The sequence below is a fragment of the Filicampus tigris genome, chromosome 5 (assembly GCF_054856515.1).
Source record: "Filicampus tigris isolate MCC_2025a chromosome 5, RoL_Ftig_1.0, whole genome shotgun sequence".
In the NCBI taxonomy this organism is placed as follows: domain Eukaryota; kingdom Metazoa; phylum Chordata; class Actinopteri; order Syngnathiformes; family Syngnathidae; genus Filicampus; species Filicampus tigris.
The window spans coordinates 4167501-4190953 of NC_141221.1; the positions used below are offsets into that span (position 1 = coordinate 4167501).

The 23453-nt window shown below is 41.9% G+C and overlaps 1 protein-coding gene across 1 annotated transcript; it reads right to left on the minus strand.

The window, feature by feature from the left end:
* Nucleotides 1-91: 91 nt before the first annotated feature.
* Nucleotides 92-22560, minus strand: thbs4a (thrombospondin 4a). Its single transcript, XM_086030640.1, has 23 exons — nucleotides 22451-22560; nucleotides 11157-11354; nucleotides 10843-11078; nucleotides 10661-10763; nucleotides 9516-9607; nucleotides 8873-8924; nucleotides 8407-8597; nucleotides 8200-8337; nucleotides 7206-7286; nucleotides 6958-7110; nucleotides 6721-6825; nucleotides 5922-6029; nucleotides 5667-5826; nucleotides 4175-4293; nucleotides 4028-4080; nucleotides 3173-3257; nucleotides 2395-2491; nucleotides 2130-2308; nucleotides 1112-1160; nucleotides 837-1033; nucleotides 591-763; nucleotides 384-523; nucleotides 92-316 (listed from the first exon to the last, which is right to left on the minus strand). The coding sequence occupies exons 1-23, from the start codon at nucleotides 22527-22529 to the stop codon at nucleotides 267-269; spliced, it is 2838 nt and encodes a 945-aa protein (XP_085886766.1). The 5' UTR covers nucleotides 22530-22560; the 3' UTR covers nucleotides 92-266.
* Between the last annotated feature and the right edge of the window lie 893 nt (nucleotides 22561-23453).

Here is a 23453-nt window from a genome sequence, read left to right on the forward strand (position 1 = left end):
TTTCAGCATAGTGTGATTTTTACACAAATTCTTCTTCTTCTGGCCAGTGATGAACTGCTTCATGAACAATTTCATTAAATGTCTTGGGTAATTGAAATTGAGTTCTTATTTTATTAAAACACCATTAATAGCATATAACATTCAGATGATAAGCGCTGCACTGGATATTGCAAACACATTCAATACCTGCCGATACACACGTCCATTAGCTCGGGTAAAACGTATTATCATGGCCCCAAGTGAGATTTTATGATCTATCGCGTTCTTCAATTGAGGTTTTGGGCGCTGAACTGCACATAGTCATCGGGGATGGTATCTGCAGGAAAAGGGGGACATTGTTGTAAACAACTTGCACTTCCTGTGACTGCACTAGTAACACTCACCATTGCATCTGTACTTCAGATTGGACCAGATGATGTTCTCCTGGGAGAAGCAGAAAACACCCAGCCGGCCTCCTCTCATGCTGGTGTCAAGGATCACACCCGTGTCCGCCACCAGGTCCGAACCCTCGAAGAAGCGAGCCCTGGTTTAAAAAGACGGGAGACGGGTTGGTTTGTGCTGCGATGGTATAAAAGTATGCGCGTGTGTACCTGATGTATCCGACTTGAGGTCTGTGCTGGAGAAACCAGCGGTAGGACACCTTGTCCTTCCAGCCCACATTCCTGGGATCTTTCCAAAGGAGACGAACTTGCTCTGGAGTATCTCCGGTGTGCCACAGTGAGTTCCTCAGATACTCACCAGGTCCAGTTTTGGATTTCACCGCCTGATGGGGAGGGAGACACAGAATACCAAGTGGGAAAGAAATAGCCAGATCGGTGAAGACAGCAAGAACGCACCTTCAGTTGTATTCCCGGCTCGGCCACGGCTCGGAAGGGCGCAGCCTGCCAGTAGGTCTGCTCCGTCTGCTTCCACATGACCACGTAGAAGGAAGAGGAGTCCTGGTAACCGAAGATGAAGCCGGCGTAGTCGTCGTCCGTCACGGTGTTGACGTGGAACGTTCCCTCAAAGTCCACACCATTGAATGCCGTGTAGCCTGGACAGCAGAGAGGCAAGCATTTAGGAAGAGAAGATCACTCAAGCAGAGGAGAAACGTGAGGGAAGCGCCACTCACCCACAGCCAGGCCGGGGTCAGAGTTCATAGTCTGGACAATCTCCATCCCCTTGTGCAAGTAAATCAGAATGAATTCGCAGTAGTCTTACATCGGGTGTTTTCAAAATATTGGGGTTCAGGGACACCTTACAAGGGGTGACATTTTTCACAGGAACCCCTCATAATGCAAATGCTACTTAAACATAACTATCATGTGTGTCACTAAAATCCATTGGAATTAAAAGTTGACGCTTTTTGTTTCGAGTCATATTTTTCCAAGATATGATTAGTTAAAGTCAAAGTTTCAAGAAAGTCATATTTTAGCAAGTGAATTTAGAAAATACAAATTCAGTCACGTAATATTATTACACCGGGTTTTCTGGAAAAGGCAGTGCACCATTAATCTCTCGAAAATCCTAACAGAAATTGGATATCCCTCCAGTAAAAATATGGTTTTGTTCTAAAAAGAGGGAGAATTACAGTACTGTAATTAGTTTATTATGATTGTTTTATTGGCCACTGTGCAACTTATGTCCAGTACGTATGGACTTTATAATTTTTTTTTTTTTTTTTTTTTTTTTTACAAATTCTTTTGTGGATCCTCAAGACCCAGATTAAAGATCCCCCGTGTTTTATGTAATACATTCTTATGTAATGTTAACATTAAACTCCCTTCAGAATTTATGAGGGAATGCTTTGTTAGAGTGCCAAAGAAAGACAGATAGCATATAAATCTGCTCCTTATGTCTGGGAGCAGCATTTAGAATGACACCAGAGCAATGTGATTGGACGATTAATACACTTTTTGTTTCAGTTTTTTGGTCTCCAACCCATCCATCATCCGAACCACTTATCACATTCACACATTGGGAAATTTAGAGTCTTTAACCTAACGTGAATGCTTTTGGAAGCTGGGGGTCACACGATCCCCACTAATAGCCACTGGTTTAGAGTTATGTCGCAATAATTTTGTCCGTGTTTTTTATGTGCCTAGTCTTTTTTTTGACAGACAGTATCTGGAGCAATGCTACGTGGTCACCTGGTTAAGAACCACCCAATTGGGATCAATCTGCGAGTCCCCTTCTGGATCCAGGACTACGGTTTGATAGGCTCTGAAATCCGTCAGGGTGACCTCAGCATTCTCTGGACAGTGGTCGACGACGTCAATAATATTATCTTTGTCAAAATCGCCGTGACACGCGTCCCCCACGTTGTCGCCTGAAACGCAAACACACGCCGGTCGGTACGAAGCGCCCTTTTCACACACTCCAAGGACAGTGTCACTAAAATGTCAATATACTCACTATCTGAGTCTTTTTGGTCTGGGTTGGCTACCAATCTACAGTTGTCCTCATCGTCCTTGACGCCGTCATTGTCGTCGTCGTCATCACATTCATCTCCCTGACAATGATGTGGGAATTTTAGAGTGAGACCTTTAACGCATCAGCCCCAGAGAACTAGAATGGGATAACTCCATTTCTGTCATTTTGCAGGAGAGTGAGTCAGAGTTTTATGGCTACAGTAACAGCTGGGCAGGTGGATAAATTATTATTTCTGGAAACTTGTTTTTACAGAAATTGTCATTTTGTTCAGGATTGCCATTTCATTCATTCATGTTAAATCATATTGCTTGCAATTGCCACAATTGAGGCACTGTCATCATGGGCAATTTAATAGTTTAGTTCCTGGTTAGTATCATCTAGGTTCCTTGAAAGAAAAGAAGGGATTGTGTTATAACAAACCCCCCCCCCCAAAAAAAAAACCCTTGGTGCAATTGCGGGCCAGACAACTTCCAATATTTCATATAGCTACAACATTTACATATTCTAACATGCTGATGCAGTGGCAGCTAAACTAAAAGCACAACTTAATTTCGAACCAGGAAATGTACTGACAGAGTGTAATTAAAGATGTCCTCCTATGTCTCAAAATTTGAATTTAGTCCCGTATGCATCTGAAAGATGCCTTTTCTCTATTCAATGCTGCACAAAAATGGAGTTAGCCCACTGATGTTCTCAGTGGTTCATTTGTGCATCTGATTTATAATCAGACTGAAATGAAGACAAATGACAAGTTTGCCACCATGCCATCCTTGTCTGTGTCCAACTGAGAGGAGTTGATGACATTGGGACAGTTGTCTTTATTGTTCTGATGGCCGTCTCCATCACTGAACAACAAAACAAAATTCGGAGATGCTTTTCATTCGATAGCAATCATTCGCAAAATTGCTTTTAATTCCATACAACATCAACACTGTTATTCCATAAAAGGACTCGAATAAAGAACTATTCACAAAAAAATTGTTAAACAAAAAACATATTTGTAAAGACAAATTCTCATTCAGTCATGGAAAAGCTTTGAATACTTTGGTAAAGCTTAGAATGTTTCCAGACATCCAAGATGAAGCCCCAAATTATTTAACTTGACCATATTTAGAGTTAAAGTGAAGTTTATGTGGTGAATAGGCATCTGAAGATGAACCAAGTGGAAAAATTATGCCTATAGACAGAGTTGTTTCATATTTACTCTATAGACTAAATAATCAACACCACTCTCTCTATTTACTCTCTCCAGAGTTATTTAACATGTGGTGTTAAATTGTATTAACACTGTGCCCTGTTAGCCAGTGTAAAATATGTACTCGGTTTTGAGTTATTTTAACACTGATTTTTTTTAACACTGTGGAAAGAGTTACTTTAACACCAATACAGAGATACTGTATTACTAATTTTCAAATTTTAAAAAAACTAAAAACAATTGCTAGCATTATACTGTAATGAATTGCTATCACACAGTCTCATAAGGCCTTTGACACTTTCTTGTGAAATCTGCCGTCAGAAGATTCCCATTCCCATTCAAAGCATAAATATCAACTCATGCAAAATTTCGCCTGAATTTTGGGATTTAAGTGCACAGTTAAAGAGCTGATGTGCCTACGTGTCAATGTTGTCATCACAGGTATCTCCCACAAGGTCATCGTCTGAGTCTGACTGCAATCGGGAAAAACAAAAACATTTGTCAGCATTTTAAAGATTCTGGTCAATGTTTTTGGGGGGGGTCGGCGGGTGTTGTTGGTTTAGCTACCTGGTTAGGGTTGGCCATATCAGGACAGCTGTCACAAGCATCTCCCACGCCGTCATTATCTTTGTCGTTCTGGTCCGGGTTAGCCACATGTGGGCAATTGTCCACATCGTTCTTCAAATCTGATAGACAAAACACATTTGTTTCTTTATGGCTGTGAGGTGTGTGAAAGTGTGGACTGAATCATGACAGCGTGAGTCCTCAACTCTACACAGACAAGCAGATGGCCAAATGTCCGTGTGTTTTTAAGACAAGGGTCAAATAGTTTCCAGAGCCCCTCAATGCTTGGCAGACGCCTGCACGGAAAATATTTTTGGGACGAAACAGACGTGACCAAGCATTATTACAATCAATCCAACCTCAGATCTAACCATTAGGGTGTTGGAGCTCAGCTGTGATGAATAATTGTTGAGCAGTCACCAGTACCCAATATGTCCGGGAAACAATGCTACACACAAGGACTTGACGTCTCCAGTGGAAAACATGAGGAAATTCAACATTTAAGGGAAGAGTGGGAGGGAAGCCTGTGAAAACTCCTGCAATTACACTTGGAACATTTGAACATTTCACAGTTTTCAGCAGAACTGGTGACGCCTTAGCTATTAACTTGAATGTACAGGAGATGACCTAACAAGAGGAGTTGGGAATTGCAAACAGGCAGAGAAAAGAACATGAGGACGTTAAACAGATAACACTTTGCCAGGCCGGAGAGAGACCACTAAAATTACCAGACCAGGATAAGGAGTGTGAGTCACGTCTATCCTCACCTGACATATTTGTTTTTCTACTTTAGCATGTGGTAGTTAAGCTAACTGTAGAAATTAGAGTATAAATTAAAAACAGGACCGGGGTGGTTTAGGTAACTCACAGAGTGCCTTTTAATGACTCAAGCGGACATTTGGTTCTTTTAAATGTCATTTGATGCAATAAAAACAGTTATAACCCACTTACTGAAACATTCAAACTTTGACTTCAGCCACTCCATGACATTTACATAAATGACACCCTGTAATTATAGACACTTATGGGGAACATTTACTTTTGAGTGCCTGTAAATAAATAGATGGGGTTCTGAAGTGCCGGCCCACCCACCGAGCGTGAAACTACACAACTAAGTAAATCTTTTGTGAGCTGCCACTTTTCGAAAATGTTCCTGTCAGCGAGACGTTCTGAATTTTGCCAAACTGTGGCGTGGCAATGCTGATAATTTGCATATAATACCAGCTCAACAATGAGTTTCTCTGCCCATGACTTGACGACTAGGCTGTAAGCAGAGCTCCCATTTCCAAAGTATGGTTAGACTACACAAAAGCACACAGATTAAAAGTGCAAAGACTAACAGATCGGCAGTATTAGCATTAGCGAACAGCGCTATTCTGCGGTTTAGCGATTCATACTCGAATGTTCTGAAAAGTTATTCATCGCATGAATTGACAAGTGTAATTCGGCAGCATGGAGCGATGTTGACACATTGACACTAAGAGCACAAACTTACTGTCCCCGTCCATGTCGTCATCACACTCATCTCCCAGTCCATCTCTGTCTGTATCTTTCTGGGATGGATTCTCCACTGTTCTGCAGTTGTCGCAGGCGTCGCCATGGAGATCCTTATCGCTGTTCGTCTGGTCCACATTTGGAACCAGCCAGCAGTTGTCCTGAGATGTTCATACGCGCCGTTGTATTATAGCTTCCCAAATCACCCAGGAATATGTGGAAATATTTGCAAGTAGCAATCCATTAGCTACAGTACGTCTATGTTACTGATGCCATCGCTGTCTGCGTCCTCGTCACAGGCGTCACCCATCCCGTCTCTGTCGGCATCCTCCTGGCCCGAATTTGGAACAAACACACAGTTGTCCTGGAAACAACATTGAAGCACACAAATTATTATTATTATTATTATTATTATTATTATTATTATTATTATTATTATTATTATTATTATTATTATTATTATCATTATTATTATTATTATTATTATGAGTAGTAGTAGTAGTAGTAGTAGTAGTAGCAGTAGTAGTAGTAGTAGTAGTAGTAGTAGTAGTAGTAGTCTTAATAATATTATTATTATTAATATCATTATTATTATTGTGATAGATTACGTGCACTCGGTAGGTAGGAAAATAAGGTATAGGTGGGTTGGAGGTGATAAGATAAGATAAGATAAGATAAGAATGCCTTTATTGATCCCACAGTGGGGAAATTTTCGTTGTTACAGTAGCAAAGATATAGGTCACACAGGGGCGGCGGCATAATGTGGCCATTAATGTATAACATTGACGGCAAACATTTAGAATCAAACCTATGTAGATATACGCAGTAACATGTGTATATACACATGTGTATACACACCAACCTACATCTACATAAAAAATATGGGGAACACTCATTTCGGCCTGTACATAGTACAGAGGAAAAAATACTCTAAGTGACAGTGCTGCAGTGCTGTAGTGAAATGTAGGTGAGGGAGGGATGTAGGGATTTTGATAAGTAGATTGGACTAGAAAGGTAAATTAGAAGAGCAAGAGTAAGAGAGATGTATGCCTAACCTTATTACAGTTGTTTCCTTGGCAGTCAAGAAAATTGTCAGGGTATGCATCAATATCGGTGTCCTTTCCGCATTTATAGCCATTGCCTGCCCAACCAACACCACACTAACATAAACAAACACAAGGATGGATGTTGTTGGGGTTTTTTTTTTGGAGCAGTGTCAAAGTTTCACAAATACAATACAATCTCACAACCATAATTCAGGGGACGGGCATGAGGTAATTTGTTGATCTCACCGCACAGCTAATACTGCCGTCTCTCTGCACAACACACTCGGCATTGGCGTCACACGGGTTGGGCTGCCCATTGGGACAGAGTCTGGTGCCCTGGCAGCCGCTCGCCTGGTCACCCGTGAAGCCATTTTTACAGTCTCCACAGCGGAAGGAGCCCTGGAGAGAACATTGCACGGTCACCAGACAGGTGGCTTCGGAGCTTTTGGGAATAATGCCGCAGTTGTCCCTTTGATCTTATTTCATGGTCTTACTACAGTGTTGTAGCAGTGGGAGTTGGCAGTACAGCCTCCGTAGCCAGGCGGGCTCAGGCACTCATCTATATCCTCACACACCTTGAAGAAACATGGTGCCGGAAAGTTGCAGTTACGGTATAACAGCCATTCAAAAATTTCACAAAGAAATAAAAACGTTGGCAGGTTTGAAGTGTAAGTGAGGCCTGACCAGCTGGTGTGGAGTTACCAGGCCGTACAAATACACTATATGTATAAAAGGTGTTAATATAATAATACTTCACTATGGTTTGATATTTACACGTGGCTAGAAAGCAAAGCGCAGAGAGTCTCTGTTAAGTCTTTTTTACACTGTGCCGTCATTCTCGGTGGTTGAAAAAAGGAATGAGCCTATTTTGACAAAGTGAGGGGTAGATTTTCAAATGTAGGGCATAAAAGTAGCCTTTGAAAAAATAAATACTGAAGTACAAGTACAGATACCTGACATATCTACTTAAAGAGGAAATCAACCCAAACACATTCTTTTCAAGAATATGTTCTATGCAGGCCCACTAGTTGAAACACGGTATTGTGATCAATATTGCGTTTGTGGAATATGAGTTAAGCAGCAAAATCCACTCGTTTTTAGCCATCTCAGGGGCGGCCATTTTGTCACTTCTGCCGACTGTAAATGACATCACAATTGCTCAGGGCTCAGGTAACGACCAATCACGGCTCTGCTTCGGAAAACAGGTCAGCCGTGATTGGTAGTTACCTGAGCCCTGAGCCAATTGTGATGGCATATTCAGTCGACAGAAGTGACAAAATGGCCGCCCCCAGAGATGGCTAAAAAGGGATGGAAATTGCTGCTTAAGTCATATTCCAAGCGCAATATTAATCAGCATGCCGTGTTCTCAACTAGTGGTCTTGCATAGAACATATTTCTGACAAAAATACGTTTGGGTTGACTTCCTTTTTAAGTACAGTGACGCAAAGTATTTGTAATTCATTCCATCCCAACAATGAAGGCCAATACCTGCTTGTTAGACTGAGCATAGGATACCCCAACTCCGTTTATTTCCGGTCCATCATATCCCGAAGGACATTTGCCACATCGGTACCCAGGCGCTGTGTTCTCACACCTTACGCCAGGAAAACACGGATTGAACTGGCACTAAAACACAACAACAACAACTAATTAGTGTCACGTTGTCTTTTCGCCATTTTGAGCACAGTTCAGTACCTCGTCGATGTCAGCGCAGTGAACCCCGTCCCCCGTATACCCATCAGGACAGGGAGCGCACTGGTACCCTCCGGTTGAAGAGGGAATGCACATGTCCTGTCGGAAACACGTTCCAGGCGGACAGGCAGGAGGCATTTGGTACTGGCCTGGGCCTGGAGGTGATCCCGGGTTGGTTGGCCTTCCGTCGGGACCTGCAGACAATACAGTATTTGTCCAAAAGCAGTGAGTGGGGTTGACGACATGTTTTCCCTCATCAAAGACTGAGACCGTTCTTATAGAGCGTTCCATGTGCAGTGTGAGAAAAAAGGGCATTCTCCAAATTGTTGGAAGCAGAGTACGGTCCAAAATCTTTTAGGAGGAAAATAACCAGTCAAGGCTTGGATTCAGTGAGCTCTGTGGACCAAAATATTTGTCCAGATAGAGTGAGGAAAAAAAAAAGGCAGTTCAGTGTTTCCATTATACTTACCACAAGGAAGACACTCAGAGATGGTGTTCCTCAGAAAATTGGTCTCTTTTATCTTGGACAGAAATGTAGGGAAAACAAAAATTGTTTCTGTTTAGAATAACACGATATATGTCAGTGGGACAAGCTTCTGCAACTTCCTCCTCTCGTTTACATATGTCGGTCTGAGCTTCAGGCGAGTATTACCTGGTGTACTGTATAATCTTAAAAGTGTCCTTTGAATATCTGATTTGAATTGTTTTAACATTTGCATCAGTGGTTTCACAATCCCTTGAAGACAAAACAGTTCCAGAAACCCAGCTGGTCACTTTTTACGAGAATTCATTTTATTGCAAAACCGATCTTGCCCAGAAGTAAAATCATATTACGTAAACGTAATTGCAACTCAGGTTTCATTCTTCACCTTGCATCAGGAAGTCTCAGAACACACACGGATCTGAATGCGTATGTATCAACCCATCGTCACCTTGTCAAGAACTTGATTGCTTGTTGTTCATCTCAAATCGTTAGCTTTCGCCTCTCATCCATCATCTTCTGTCTATATCATTTGACCGGGTACTTCAGCTCAATTTTGAAATACGACAATGTACCTGATTTTTTTTTAATACAAGATTTTCTTTGTCAGACGCATGCGCAAACAAGTTACCTGCTGATTGAGCATCTCCTTCATCTCAGCCAGGATGCTCCTTAATTCCTGCATGGTGGTCTGCTCCTGAATGCTTGTGCCTGCCTGGAAACCTGAGAGCAAAGACGGCCACATTGTTGTACTTTGAACTATATGTCACACTACCTCTGTATACATAATACAATACAAGATAAATGACTACATGGTATTACCCTTTAAGAATGTAAGAATTATCTTAAGGTGGAAGTCAACCCAAACATATTTTTTCAAGAATATTGTTCTATGCAAGCCCACTCGTTGAAACAAGGTATTCTGATAAATATTGCGTTTGTGGAATAAGAGTTAATCCGCCCGTTTTTAGCCATCTGTGGGGGTGGCCATTTTGTCACTTCTGTCGACTGAAAATGACATCACAGTTGCGCTGGGCTCAGGTAACGACCAATCACGGCTGACCTGTTTTCTGAAGCTGAGCCGTGGCCGGTCGTTGTGAGTAGTTGTGATGTCATCTTCAGTCGACAGAAGTGACAAAATGGCCGCCCCCTGAGATGGCTAAAAAGGGGTGGATTTTGCTGCTTAACTCATATTCCATGAACGCATTATTAATCAAAATGCAATGTTTCAACTAGTGGGCCTGCATAGAACATATTCTTGAAAAAAACTGTTTGGGTTGATTTCTACTTTAATGTCAAATTGATTTATTCATGACACTGAAGAAAAGTCAGTAGCATATTGTATTTCTTTGATCCAATAATCGTTCATTATATTTGGTAGGACGTCTAGTTACAAACTCACAAGCCTTTTTATTGCAAAAACCTGTAATAGATGTTGCATATTACAATTTATTTTACATATCATACGAGGAGTGATTCCAATGAATAGACTTGTCTCATGATACTTACAGTGCTCTTTTGGAGTAAATTCCTTAGCAACCATACTCTTGTTTACAATTTAAATTGTAAACAAGTTTGTTGTTTTCATTGTCATTGTTTTCATTGGGCACAAATGTGCACCACAAACTGGGCATGGCAAAACAAGCGGCTGCCGGATTGGAACCCCAAACGTCAGGATTGTTTGGCAGACACGCTGACCACTACAACACCAGGGTGGCCACACGTAACATTAGGTCTAAAGTTTAAAAGGTTTTCAGCGTGTCATAGTTCTCTCACTCAGCAGCTTCAGAGGTTCGCTCTGATCCAGGCTGCAGTCCTGCAGCGTTGCCACATTGTCTATGGTGTCGTCAAGCACCAGTTTCATGTCGGACATGCCGCCCTTCATCACAAATATAAAACAAAGACAAGTAAATGACACCGCTTAATATGCAATGAATGTAAATGTTCATTTCTTGTACCTGGAGCATCCTAAGTGCGACTGAGTTCCGTCCGCGAGGGATGGAGCCAAATGCAGCTGGCAGGTCATCCAGAGTGTGCGCCAGCCTGCAGTCCACATAGATGTTGAGGCGAGGGGGGCCGCGTTGCAGACCGCTGGCATGCAGCAGCACATGGTGGTCATTGCCGTCGGCCAGGGAAGCGTGGTTAAAACTGGTTGTGCCGTATCGGCCATCGGTCTTCTGGTAGCGCAGGGTGACTTGAGGCGGAGAGCATGTTGGAAGAGAGCATCGGTGTCAGCTGCTGGAGATGAAGTCAGCGCATGATTCTCTCTCACCTTTGCTCAGTTTGGCCTGCACATTGAGCTCCAGGTACTTGCTGTTGTCCTTGGGGTTAATGATGCTGTAAAGGGATGTGGGGGCCTTGGTTTGGAGTTTGAAGGAGGACAGCAAGAAGGCCTCATCCCGCCCTTTATTCTTTAAGCTTCCTTGGAGCAAGTCTGGCAGGCAGTCTGGCGACACCAGAAGGTCATACACTAAAATAGAAAAGCCAACCTGTTCAAACTAAAATAAGAGGAACCTCTAAAGGGCCAACATGATCCATTTCACGATGTTGGCCAACTTGCGGGACTTGGTCACATTTTTTTCCCCTTTGGACATAACGGAAATAGAAATCATTCGGTTTGATCTCAAATGGTCACCATCATAACCACTTTATAAAATGTACAGAAAGAAACATTTCTATATTCTCATTCACTCCCAGAGACGGCTGTACAGATGTACAGATGTTAAATATGTATTGCATTGTATTGGGTTGGCAGTATAGTAGAACCATACTAGTATAAAAACATGTGACTAGTTGGTGTTTCTAGTTGTTTTAATATTAGATAGTGCCTGTCTTTGGCTTTGGGTTTCACTGTTTGAAGAAGACTTGGACAGAAGATATATACAGGCCATGCCACAAGATTCAAATCAGTCATCAGTAAAAACAATTGGAAGGGATTTTGCAAAGAAGCAGAGCGATGAGACGCAAAAGGTGTACGGAGTAATGAGACCAGCATTAACCTCTACCAAAGTGATGGAAAGGCCAAAATATGGAGAAAGAAAGTATCTGCTTATGATCCAAAACACAGAGGCTCATCTGTGAAGCATGGTGGAGGTAATGTCATGGCATGGGCTTGAATGGCTGCTTCTGGAACGGGCTCACTATATTCTTTACTGACGATGTAACTCGTATGGTATCAGCAGAATGAATTCTAAGGTCTCCAAAATCATTTTCGTCTGGCAATTTCAAGAAAAATACATCCAAATGAATCCGAAGAAGCTTCATCATGCAACAAGACAATGATCCAAAACAACACTAGCACCTAATAGAGTATGCATTTCACCTCCTGAACAGGAGACTGAAGGGAGAAACCACCAAGTTTGAAAACCTCCAAGTTTGAAACCCTAGTTGGTAACCCTAACCCTAGTTTGAAACCCTAGTTTGAAACCCTATCCCTACTTTGAAACCCTAATTTGAAACCCTAACTCTAGTTTGAAACCCTAGTTGCAAACCCTAAATCTAGTTTGAAACCCTAGTTGGTAAGCCTAACCCTAGTTTGAAACTCTAGGTGACAACCCTAACCCAACTTTGAAATCATACGTTGAAACCTTAAACCTAGTTTAAAACCCTAGTTGGAAACCCTAACCCAAGTTTGTAACCCTAGTTGGAAACCCTAACCCTACTTTGAAACCCTAACCCTAGTTTGAAACACTAGTTGGAAGCCCTAAACCTACTTTGAAACCCTAGTTGGAAACTCTAAACCGACTTTGAAACCCTAATTGGAAACCTTAACCCTAGTTTGAAACCCTAACCCTTGTTTAAAACCCTAGTTGGTAACCCTAACCCTAGTTTGAAACCCTAGCTTGAAACCCTAACCCTAGTTTTATACCCTAGTTGGTAACCCTAACCCTAGTTTAAAACCCTAGTTGGCAACCCTAACCCTAGTATGAAACCCTAACCCTAGTTTTAAACCCTACGTTGAAACCCTAGCCCTAGTTTGAAACCTTAGTTGGAAACCCTAACCCTAGTTTGAAACCCTAACCCTTGTTTAAAACCCTAGATGGTAACCCTAGCCCTAGTTTGAAACCCTAGCTGGCAACCCTAACCCTAGTATGAAACCCTAACCCTAGTTTTAAACCCTATGTTGAAACCCTAACCCTAGTTTGAAACCCTAGTTGAAAACCCTAACCCTAGTTTGAAACCCTAACCCTTGTTTAAAACCCTAGTTGGTAACCCTAACCCTAGTTTGAAACCCTAGCTTGAAACCCTAACCCTAGTTTTAAACCCTAATTGGAAACCCTAACCCTAGTTTGAAACCCTAACCCTTGTTTAAAACCCTAGTTGGTAACCCTAACCCTAGTTTGAAACCCTAGCTTGAAACCCTAACCCTAGTTTTAAACCCTAAATGGAAACCCTAACCCTAGTTTGAAACCCTAACCCTTGTTTAAAACACTAGTTGGTAACCCTAACCCTAGTTTGAAACGCTAGCTTGAAACCCTAACCCTAGTTTGAAACCCTAGTTGGTAACCCTAACCCTAGTTTGAAACGCTAGTTGGCAACCCTAACCCTAGTATGAAACCCTAACCCTAGTTTTAAACCCTACGTTGAAACCCTAACCCTAGTTTGAAACCCTAGTTGGAAACCCTAACCCTGGTTTGAAACCCTAGCTTGAAACCCTAACCCTAGTTTGAAACCCTAGCTTGAAACCCTAACCCTAGTTTGAAACCCTAATTGGAAACCCTAACCCTAGTTTGAAACCCTAACCCTTGTTTAAAACCCTAGTGGGTAACCCTAACCCTAGTTTGAAACACTAGCTTGAAACCCTAACCCTAGTTTGAAACCCTAGTTGGTAACCCTAACCCTAGTTTGAAACCCTAGTTGGCAACCCTAACCCTAGTATGAAACCCTAACCCTAGTTTTAAACCCTACGTTGAAACCCTAACCCTAGTTTGAAACCCTAGTTGGAAACCCTAACCCTAGTTTGAAACCCTAGCTTGAAACCCTAACCCTGGTTTGAAACCCTAGTTTGAAACGCTAACCCTTGTTTAAAACCCTAGTTGGTAACCCTAACCCTAGTTTGAAACCCTAGTTGGCAACCCTAACCCTAGTATGAAACCCTAACCCTAGTTTTAAACCCTACGTTGAAACCCTAACCCTAGTTTGAAACCCTAGTTGGAAACCCTAACCCTAGTTTGAAACCCTAGCTTGAAACCCTAACCCTAGTTTGAAACCCTAGCTTGAAACCCTAACCCTAGTTTGAAACCCTAGTTTGAAACCCTAACCCTTGTTTAAAACCCTAGTTGGTAACCCTAACTCTAGTTTGAAACCCTAGTTTGAAACCCTAACCCTTGTTTAAAACCCTAGTTGGTAACCCTAACCCTAGTTTGAAACCCTAGCTTGAATCCCTAACCCTAGTTTGAAACCCTAATTGGAAACCCTAACCCTAGTTTGAAACCCTAACCCTTGTTTAAAACCCTAGTCGGTAACCCTAACCCTAGTTTGAAACGCTAGCTTGAAACCCTAACCCTAGTTTGAAACCCTAGTTGGTAACCCTAACCCTAGTTTGAAACCCTAGTTGGCAACCCTAACCCTAGTATGAAACCCTAACCCTAGTTTTAAACCGTACGTTGAAACCCTAACCCTAGTTTGAAACCCTAGTTGGAAACCCTAACCCTAGTTTGAAACCCTAGTTTGAAACCCTAACCCTTGTTTAAAACCCTAGTTGATAACCCTAACCCTAGTTTGAAACCCTAGTTGGCAACCCTAACCCTAGTATGAAACCCTTAACCTAGTTTTAAACCCTACATTGAAACCCTAACCCTAGTTTGAAACCCTAGTTGGAAACCCTAACCCTAGTTTGAAACCCTAACCCTTGTTTAAAACCCTAGTTGGTAACCCTAACCCTAGTTTGAAACCCTAGCTTGAAACCCTAACCCTAGTTTTAAACCCTAATTGGAAACCCTAACCCTAGTTTGAAACCCTAACCCTTGTTTAAAACCCTAGTTGGTAACCCTAACCCTAGTTTGAAACGCTAGCTTGAAACCCTAACCCTAGTTTGAAACCCTAGTTGGTAACCCTAACCCTAGTTTGAAACCCTAGTTGGCAACCCTAACCCTAGTATGAAACCCTAACCCTAGTTTTAAACCCTACGTTGAAACCCTAACCCTAGTTTTAAACCCTAGTTGGAAACCCTAACCCTGGTTTGAAACCCTAGCTTGAAACCCTAACCCTAGTTTGAAACCCTAGTTTGAAACCCTAACCCTTGTTTAAAACCCTAGTTGGTAACCCTAACCCTAGTTTGAAACCCTAGCTTGAAACCCTAACCCTAGTTTGAAACCCTAATTGGAAACCCTAACCCTAGTTTGAAACCCTAACCCTTGTTTAAAACCCTAGTCGGTAACCCTAACCCTAGTTTGAAACACTAGCTTGAAACCCTAACCCTAGTTTGAAACCCTAGTTGGTAACCCTAACCCTAGTTTGAAACCCTAGTTGGTAACCCTAACCCTAGTTTGAAACCCTAGTTGGCAACCCTAACCCTAGTATGAAACCCTAACCCTAGTTTTAAACCCTACGTTGAAACTCTAACCCTAGTTTGAAACCCTAGTTGGAAACCCTAACCCTAGTTTGAAACCCTTACCCTTGTTTAAAACCCTAGTTGGTAACCCTAACCCTAGTTTGAAACCCTAGCTTGAAACCCTAACCCTAGTTTGAAACCCTAGTTGGTAACCCTAACCCTAGTTTGAAACCCTAATTGGCAACCCTAACCCTAGTATGAAACCCTAACCCTAGTTTTAAACCCTACGTTGAAACCCTAACCCTAGTTTGAAACCCTAGTTGGAAACCCTAACCCTAGTTTGAAACCCTAGCTTGAAACCCTAACCCTGGTTTGAAACCCTAGTTTGAAACCCTAACCCTTGTTTAAAACCCTAGTTGGTAACCCTAACCCTAGTTTGAAACCCTAGTTTGAAACCCTAACCCTTGTTTAAAACCCTAGTTGGTAACCCTAACCCTAGTTTGAAACCCTAGTTTGAAACCCTAACCCTTGTTTAAAACCCTAGTTGGTAACCCTAACCCTAGTTTGAAACCCTAGCTTGAAACCCTAACCCTAGTTTGAAACCCTAATTGGAAACCCTAACCCTAGTTTGAAACCCTAACCCTTGTTTAAAACCCTAGTCGGTAACCCTAACCCTAGTTTGAAACGCTATCTTGAAACCCTAACCCTAGTTTGAAACCCTAGTTGGTAACCCTAACCCTAGTTTGAAACCCTAGTTGGCAACCCTAACCCTAGTATGAAACCCTAACCCTAGTTTTAAACCGTACGTTGAAACCCTAACCCTAGTTTGAAACCCTAGTTGGAAACCCTAACCCTAGTTTGAAACCCTAGTTTGAAACCCTAACCCTTGTTTAAAACCCTAGTTGGTAACCCTAACCCTAGTTTGAAACCCTAGCTTGAAACCCTAACCCTAGTTTGAAACCCTAGTTGGTAACCCTAACCCTAGTTTGAAACCCTAGTTGGCAACCCTAACCCTAGTATGAAACCCTAACACTAGTTTTAAACCGTACGTTGAAACCCTAACCCTAGTTTGAAACCCTAGTTGGAAACCCTAACCCTAGTTTGAAACCCTAGTTTGAAACCCTAACCCTTGTTTAAAACCCTAGTTGATAACCCTAACCCTAGTTTGAAACCCTAGCTTGAAACCCTAACCCTAGTTTGAAACCCTAGTTGGTAACCCTAACCCTAGTTTGAAACCCTAGCTTGAAACCCTAACCCTAGTTTGAAACCCTAGTTGGTAACCCTAACCCTAGTTTGAAACCCTAGTTGGCAACCCTAACCCTAGTATGAAACCCTAACCCTAGTTTTAAACCCTACGTTGAAACCCTAACCCTAGTTTGAAACCCTAGTTGGAAACCCTAACCCTAGTTTGAAACCCTAACCCTTGTTTAAAATCCTAGTTGGTAACCCTAACCCTAGTTTGAAACCCTAGTTGGAAACTCTAAACCGACTTTGAAACCCTAATTGGAAACCCTAACCCTAGTTTGAAACCCTAACCCTTGTTTAAAACCCTAGTTGGTAACCCTAACCCTAGTTTGAAACCCTAGCTTGAAACCCTAACCCTAGTTTGAAACCCTAGTTGGTAACCCTAACCCTAGTTTGAAACCCTAATTGGCAACCCTAACCCTAGTATGAAACCCTAACCCTAGTTTTAAACCCTACGTTGAAACCCTAACCCTAGTTTGAAACCCTAGTTGGAAACCCTAACCCTAGTTTGAAACCCTAACCCTTGTTTAAAACCCTAGTTGGTAACCCTAACCCTAGTTTGAAACCCTAGCTTGAAACCCTAACCCTAGTTTGAAACCCTAATTGGAAACCCTAACCCTAGTTTGAAACCCTAACCCTTGTTTAAAACCCTAGTCGGTAACCCTAACCCTAGTTTGAAACACTAGCTTGAAACCCTAACCCTAGTTTGAAACCCTAGTTGGTAACCCTAACCCTAGTTTGAAACCCTAGTTGGCAACCCTAACCCTAGTATGAAACCCTAACCCTAGTTTTAAACCCTACGTTGAAACCCTAACCCTAGTTTGAAACCCTAGTTGGAAACCCTAACCCTAGTTTGAAACCCTTACCCTTGTTTAAAACCCTAGTTGGTAACCCTAACACTAGTTTGAAACCCTAGCTTGAAACTCTAACCCTAGTTTGAAACCCTAGTTGGTAACCCTAACCCTAGTTTGAAACCCTAATTGGCAACCCTAACCCTAGTATGAAACCCTAACCCTAGTTTTAAACCCTACGTTGAAACCCTAACCCTAGTTTGAAACCCTAGTTGGAAACCCTAACCCTAGTTTGAAACCCTAGCTTGAAACCCTAACCCTGGTTTGAAACCCTAGTTTGAAACCCTAACCCTTGTTTAAAACCCTAGTTGGTAACCCTAACCCTAGTTTGAAACCCTAGTTTGAAACCCTAACCCTTGTTTAAAACCCTAGTTGGTTACCCTAACCCTAGTTTGAAACCCTAGTTTGAAACCCTAACCCTTGTTTAAAACCCTAGTTGGTAACCCTAACCCTAGTTTGAAACCCTAGCTTGAAACCCTAACCCTAGTTTGAAACCCTAATTGGAAACCCTAACCCTAGTTTGAAACCCTAACCCTTGTTTAAAACCCTAGTCGGTAACCCTAACCCTAGTTTGAAACGCTATCTTGAAACCCTAACCCTAGTTTGAAACCCTAGTTGGTAACCCTAACCCTAGTTTGAAACCCTAGTTGGCAACCCTAACCCTAGTATGAAACCCTAACCCTAGTTTTAAACCGTACGTTGAAACCCTAACCCTAGTTTGAAACCCTAGTTGGAAACCCTAACCCTAGTTTGAAACCCTAGTTTGAAACCCTAACCCTTGTTTAAAACCCTAGTTGGTAACCCTAACCCTAGTTTGAAACCCTAGCTTGAAACCCTAACCCTAGTTTGAAACCCTAGTTGGTAACCCTAACCCTAGTTTGAAACCCTAGTTGGCAACCCTAACCCTAGTATGAAACCCTAACCCTAGTTTTAAACCCTACGTTGAAACCCTAACCCTAGTTTGAAACCCTAGTTGGAAACCCTAACCCTAGTTTGAAACCCTAGCTTGAAACCCTAACCCTAGTTTGAAACCCTAGTTTGAAACCCTAACCCTTGTTTAAAACCCTAGTTGGTAACCCTAACCCTAGTTTGAAACCCTAGTTTGAAACCCTAACCCTTGTTTAAAACCCTAGTTGGTAACCCTAACCCTAGTTTGAAACCCTAGCTTGAAACCCTAACCCTAGTTTGAAACCCTAATTGGAAACCCTAACCCTAGTTTGAAACCCTAACCCTTGTTTAAAACCCTAGTCGGTAACCCTAACCCTAGTTTGAAACCCTAGTTGGTAACCCTAACCCTAGTTTGAAACCCTAGTTGGCAACCCTAACCCTAGTATGAAACCCTAACCCTAGTTTTAAACCGTACGTTGAAACCCTAACCCTAGTTTGAAACCCTAGTTGGAAACCCTAACCCTAGTTTGAAACCCTAGCTTGAAACCCTAACCCTAGTTTGAAACCCTAGTTTGAAACCCTAACCCTTGTTTAAAACCCTAGTTGGTAACCCTAACCCTAGTTTGAAACCCTAGTTTGAAACCCTAACCCTTGTTTAAAACCCTAGTTGGTAACCCTAACCCTAGTTTGAAACCCTAGCTTGAAACCCTAACCCTAGTTTGAAACCCTAATTGGAAACCCTAACCCTAGTTTGAAACCCTAACCCTTGTTTAAAACCCTAGTCGGTAACCCTAACCCTAGTTTGAAACCCTAGTTGGTAACCCTAACCCTAGTTTGAAACCCTAGTTGGCAACCCTAACCCTAGTATGAAACCCTAACCCTAGTTTTAAACCCTACGTTGAAACCCTAACCCTAGTTTGAAACCCTAGTTGGAAACCCTAACCCTAGTTTGAAACCCTAGCTTGAAACCCTAACCCTAGTTTGAAACCCTAGTTTGAAACCCTAACCCTTGTTTAAAACCCTAGTTGGTAACCCTAACCCTAGTTTGAAACCCTAGTTTGAAACCCTAACCCTTGTTTAAAACCCTAGTTGGTAACCCTAACCCTAGTTTGAAACCCTAGCTTGAAACCCTAACCCTAGTTTGAAACCCTAATTGGAAACCCTAACCCTAGTTTGAAACCCTAACCCTTGTTTAAAACCCTAGTCGGTAACCCTAACCCTAGTTTGAAACGCTAGCTTGAAACCCTAAACCTAGTTTGAAACCCTAGTTGGTAACCCTAACCCTAGTTTGAAACCCTAGTTGGCAACCCTAACCCTAGTATGAAACCCTAACCCTAGTTTTAAACCGTACGTTGAAACCCTAACCCTAGTTTGAAACCCTAGTTGGAAACCCTAACCCTAGTTTGAAACCCTAGTTTGAAACCCTAACCCTTGTTTAAAACCCTAGTTGGTAACCCTAACCCTAGTTTGAAACCCTAGCTTGAAACCCTAACCCTAGTTTGAAACCCTAGTTGGTAACCCTAACCCTAGTTTGAAACCCTAGTTGGCAACCCTAACCCTAGTATGAAACCCTAACACTAGTTTTAAACCGTACGTTGAAACCCTAACCCTAGTTTGAAACCCTAGTTGGAAACCCTAACCCTAGTTTGAAACCCTAGTTTGAAACCCTAACCCTTGTTTAAAACCCTAGTTGATAACCCTAACCCTAGTTTGAAACCCTAGCTTGAAACCCTAACCCTAGTTTGAAACCCTAGTTGGTAACCCTAACCCTAGTTTGAAACCCTAGTTGGCAACCCTAACCCTAGTATGAAACCCTAACCCTAGTTTTAAACCCTACGTTGAAACCCTAACCCTAGTTTGAAACCCTAGTTGGAAACCCTAACCCTAGTTTGAAACCCTAACCCTTGTTTAAAATCCTAGTTGGTAACCCTAACCCTAGTTTGAAACCCTAGTTGGAAACTCTAAACCGACTTTGAAACCCTAATTGGAAACCCTAACCCTAGTTTGAAACCCTAACCCTTGTTTAAAACCCTAGTTGGTAACCCTAACCCTAGTTTGAAACCCTAGCTTGAAACCCTAACCCTAGTTTGAAACCCTAGTTGGTAACCCTAACCCTAGTTTGAAACCCTAATTGGCAACCCTAACCCTAGTATGAAACCCTAACCCTAGTTTTAAACCCTACGTTGAAACCCTAACCCTAGTTTGAAACCCTAGTTGGAAACCCTAACCCTAGTTTGAAACCCTAACCCTTGTTTTAAACCCTAGTTGGTAACCCTAACCCTAGTTTGAAACCCTAATTATAGTTGGAGACCCTAGTTGGAAACCCTAACCCTACTTTGAAACCCTGACCCATGTGAGTCTACATTTACAACACACCCTTTGGAAGGATTTCACAAAACCACAAAAAGCCAAGAAAATACAAAGTATACGCCGAGAGAATCCTTTGATACATAATGAGCTGTTGTGAAATATGCTGAGTAGGCTTGCACAATACTAATGTCTTACAGCATTTTTATTCCCGTAATCAGTGTCTCCGAAAAATATCTTGCAAGAATGAGTTTTGAACACCAAATTTTGTGCGACTGTGTGGCAGGGATGGGCAAACCTTTGTGTTGAAGGACCACGTTTGATTTTTTAAGTGGAGGGATGGGACAGACCAATGGTGTGGGCGATTGTGCATTTTAAATATTCAACAAATAATAATAAAAAAAAAAAAAAGATTAATTCTCATTTTTAATTGCATGCCCTACTCTGTCCTCCAGGCTTACTTTTCCCTAAATTTGGCTTCCTAGAAAGATTTTTTTTTTTTCCTCGTGGAAGGTCTACATCCAAATGATGCTAGTTGCCAGTGTACTATGGACTGACTTTATGAAGTGTGACAGGGTGCCCACGTTTGTGCATGCGACCTACGTGAATGTGTGAGCAACCGCTTGTGTTTGTGGCCTGCTGTCTTTTATAGAGTGACGGACAGGAGCTGCCGAAGCAGCGGCGCACACTCTTTCCACTGGAGCCAACCCACTCGTTTCACATTCACATGCATGCAGCCATTTGCGCAACTCGAGAATAACATGAAGTGACAGGAAAATGATGTGGAAAAAATGCAGTCTTGTTTCCAGGCAAATCAGTTTTTTTTTTTTTTTTTTGCACAGGCACTTTTTCAGATGCAAGGTAAGAGCTGCTTTACCAATCAAGTCTCTCCTATTCAACGTTACTTCTCCAACCTCAAAAGCTTCTAAAAACAACTTAAAGGGGAAGTCAATCCTCCAAAAATCTTTACAATGTTATGTAACAGTAAAATCCACCCATTTTTGTCCATCTCAGGGGGCGGCCATTTTGCCACCTTATGTTGCCTGAAAATGACATCACAACTACTCAGGGCTCAGGTAACTACCAATCATGACTCAGCTTTACCAAACAGGTGAGCCGTGATTGGTCGTTACCTGAGCCCTGAGCAACTGTGATGTCATTTTCAGTGGACAGCAAGTGGCAAAATGGCCGCCCCCTTGCATGGACAAAAACGTGTGAATTTTACTGCTTGACTCATTCCACAAATGCAACATTAATCAGAATGCCGTGTTTTGACTCGTGGCGGCGCATAGAACGAATTCTTGTAAAAAAAATTGGGGGATTGACTTCCCATTTAAAGCAGCAATCATCAAAACAGGATTTTGGAGCATTCAGTGAAAGGTTCGCATCCTATTAAAATATTTTATGTACTAATAATTGATCCTGGTCAACACAAAAGCATAACGGTTACCCTTTTCGGGTATGACCTACCCCTCCTAAAGTTTGGTTGAAATTAAACCTTTCAGTGGGCTTGTTTGATCACTTGAAAATTCACAATTTCAGCCCATCAAAGTCCTCTAAAAGACAAAGGTTTTTTTTTCCAAAACATAACAAATTGAAACCATACCATTCCATTGTTTACATACTTCATATCATATATCATCATAATAATAATAGTGAGGCATGCACCAACTAGGGTTCCTTACACCAAGAAAGGGCCACCCTCTGTAGGGTTAAAATGCATCAAAACAACAATCCTGCAGTTGTTGTTTTCGAAAAGAGAGTGAGGTAGCCAGAACTCACCAATGCCTTGCGCTGTAGCAGTGATCAACAGCTGATGTAGCACCAGAGACAGAGCCAAGGCTCCAGGCCACACAATCATGGTCTCCAGTCAGAAGAGGATCTGCTCTTGGAACTGAAAAGTTTGAATCGCCTGTGCTGGACAAGAGTCGAGCACCCAGATGTTGAGGCAAATTCTCAGCAGAGGTGAGGTGGCTATTTGGCCACAGGCGCAGCTTTAAAAGCAGAGGGGAGTACCCGCCCTCATATGTTGCAAAAAAAGTGGCAGCAACTCATGCACCAATAAAAAAAGAAAGGAAGAAAATAATGTAAAAGATAAAGCGGGAAGTGAAAGGTAGAGTGAATTAGAAAATGAGGGTAACCTGAATGCATTGTGTGGCAAGTATGTTTATTGAATTACAGTATATGGGTTTAGGTCTGCTATGTATGTGTTTATTATGGATATAGTTTTTTTTCGGTAATGTCGTTTTTAAATGGAAGTAGAAATTTTGAGCATGGGACACATTTGAATGAAATAAATTATTTGGATTTTATGTGGGGCTTTGGAATAGCAACAGCTGTAATCCTCTGGCTCAGTTTTGTCAAGAAACTGAATGAATTTTTAATCCTGCAAACGTTGTTATTGCAGCTGATGTCTGGTACTCATCGGAAAATATCAGTTGACACTTCTGACAACCGCGTTGTGGTATCTTAAAAAAAATTAAATGGGCTAATTTTAAAATTGTTTTCAAAATTTGTGTCTGATAAATTATCGCGATCCAGTGTGCATAAATTCATATTCAGGTGTTGAACATCTGTATTTAGCAAAAACAGTGCGGTATATTCCATCAATTTTTGCCCAGCTGGCTGCATACAAATAATAAGAGGCACTTGATTCAAAGTGAAGAAAGTACAGATTTCTGTAGAATTCTAATATTAAGTCGTCAGGAAAAAAAATAATGTGGTGAAAGAGAGCGTTCCACATCTGGATAGGTGGTTACAGGAAAGTGACGTCAGCCAGGCTAGC

What these genes read in the sequence shown, in the direction of transcription:
- thbs4a (XM_086030640.1), bottom strand. Translation starts at nt 22,529, where the DNA reads ATGATTGTGTGGCCTGGAGCCTTGGCTCTGTCTCTGGTGCTACATCAG. An exon ending in ACTGCGCTGACATCGACGAG is followed by an intron (nt 8,338 to 8,406) that starts GTACTGAACTGT and finishes GTTGTGTTTTAG; the next exon opens with TGCCAGTTCAATCCGTGTTT. An exon ending in AAGGAAACAACTGTAATAAG is followed by an intron (nt 6,030 to 6,720) that starts GTTAGGCATACA and finishes TGTTGTTTCCAG; the next exon opens with GACAACTGTGTGTTTGTTCC.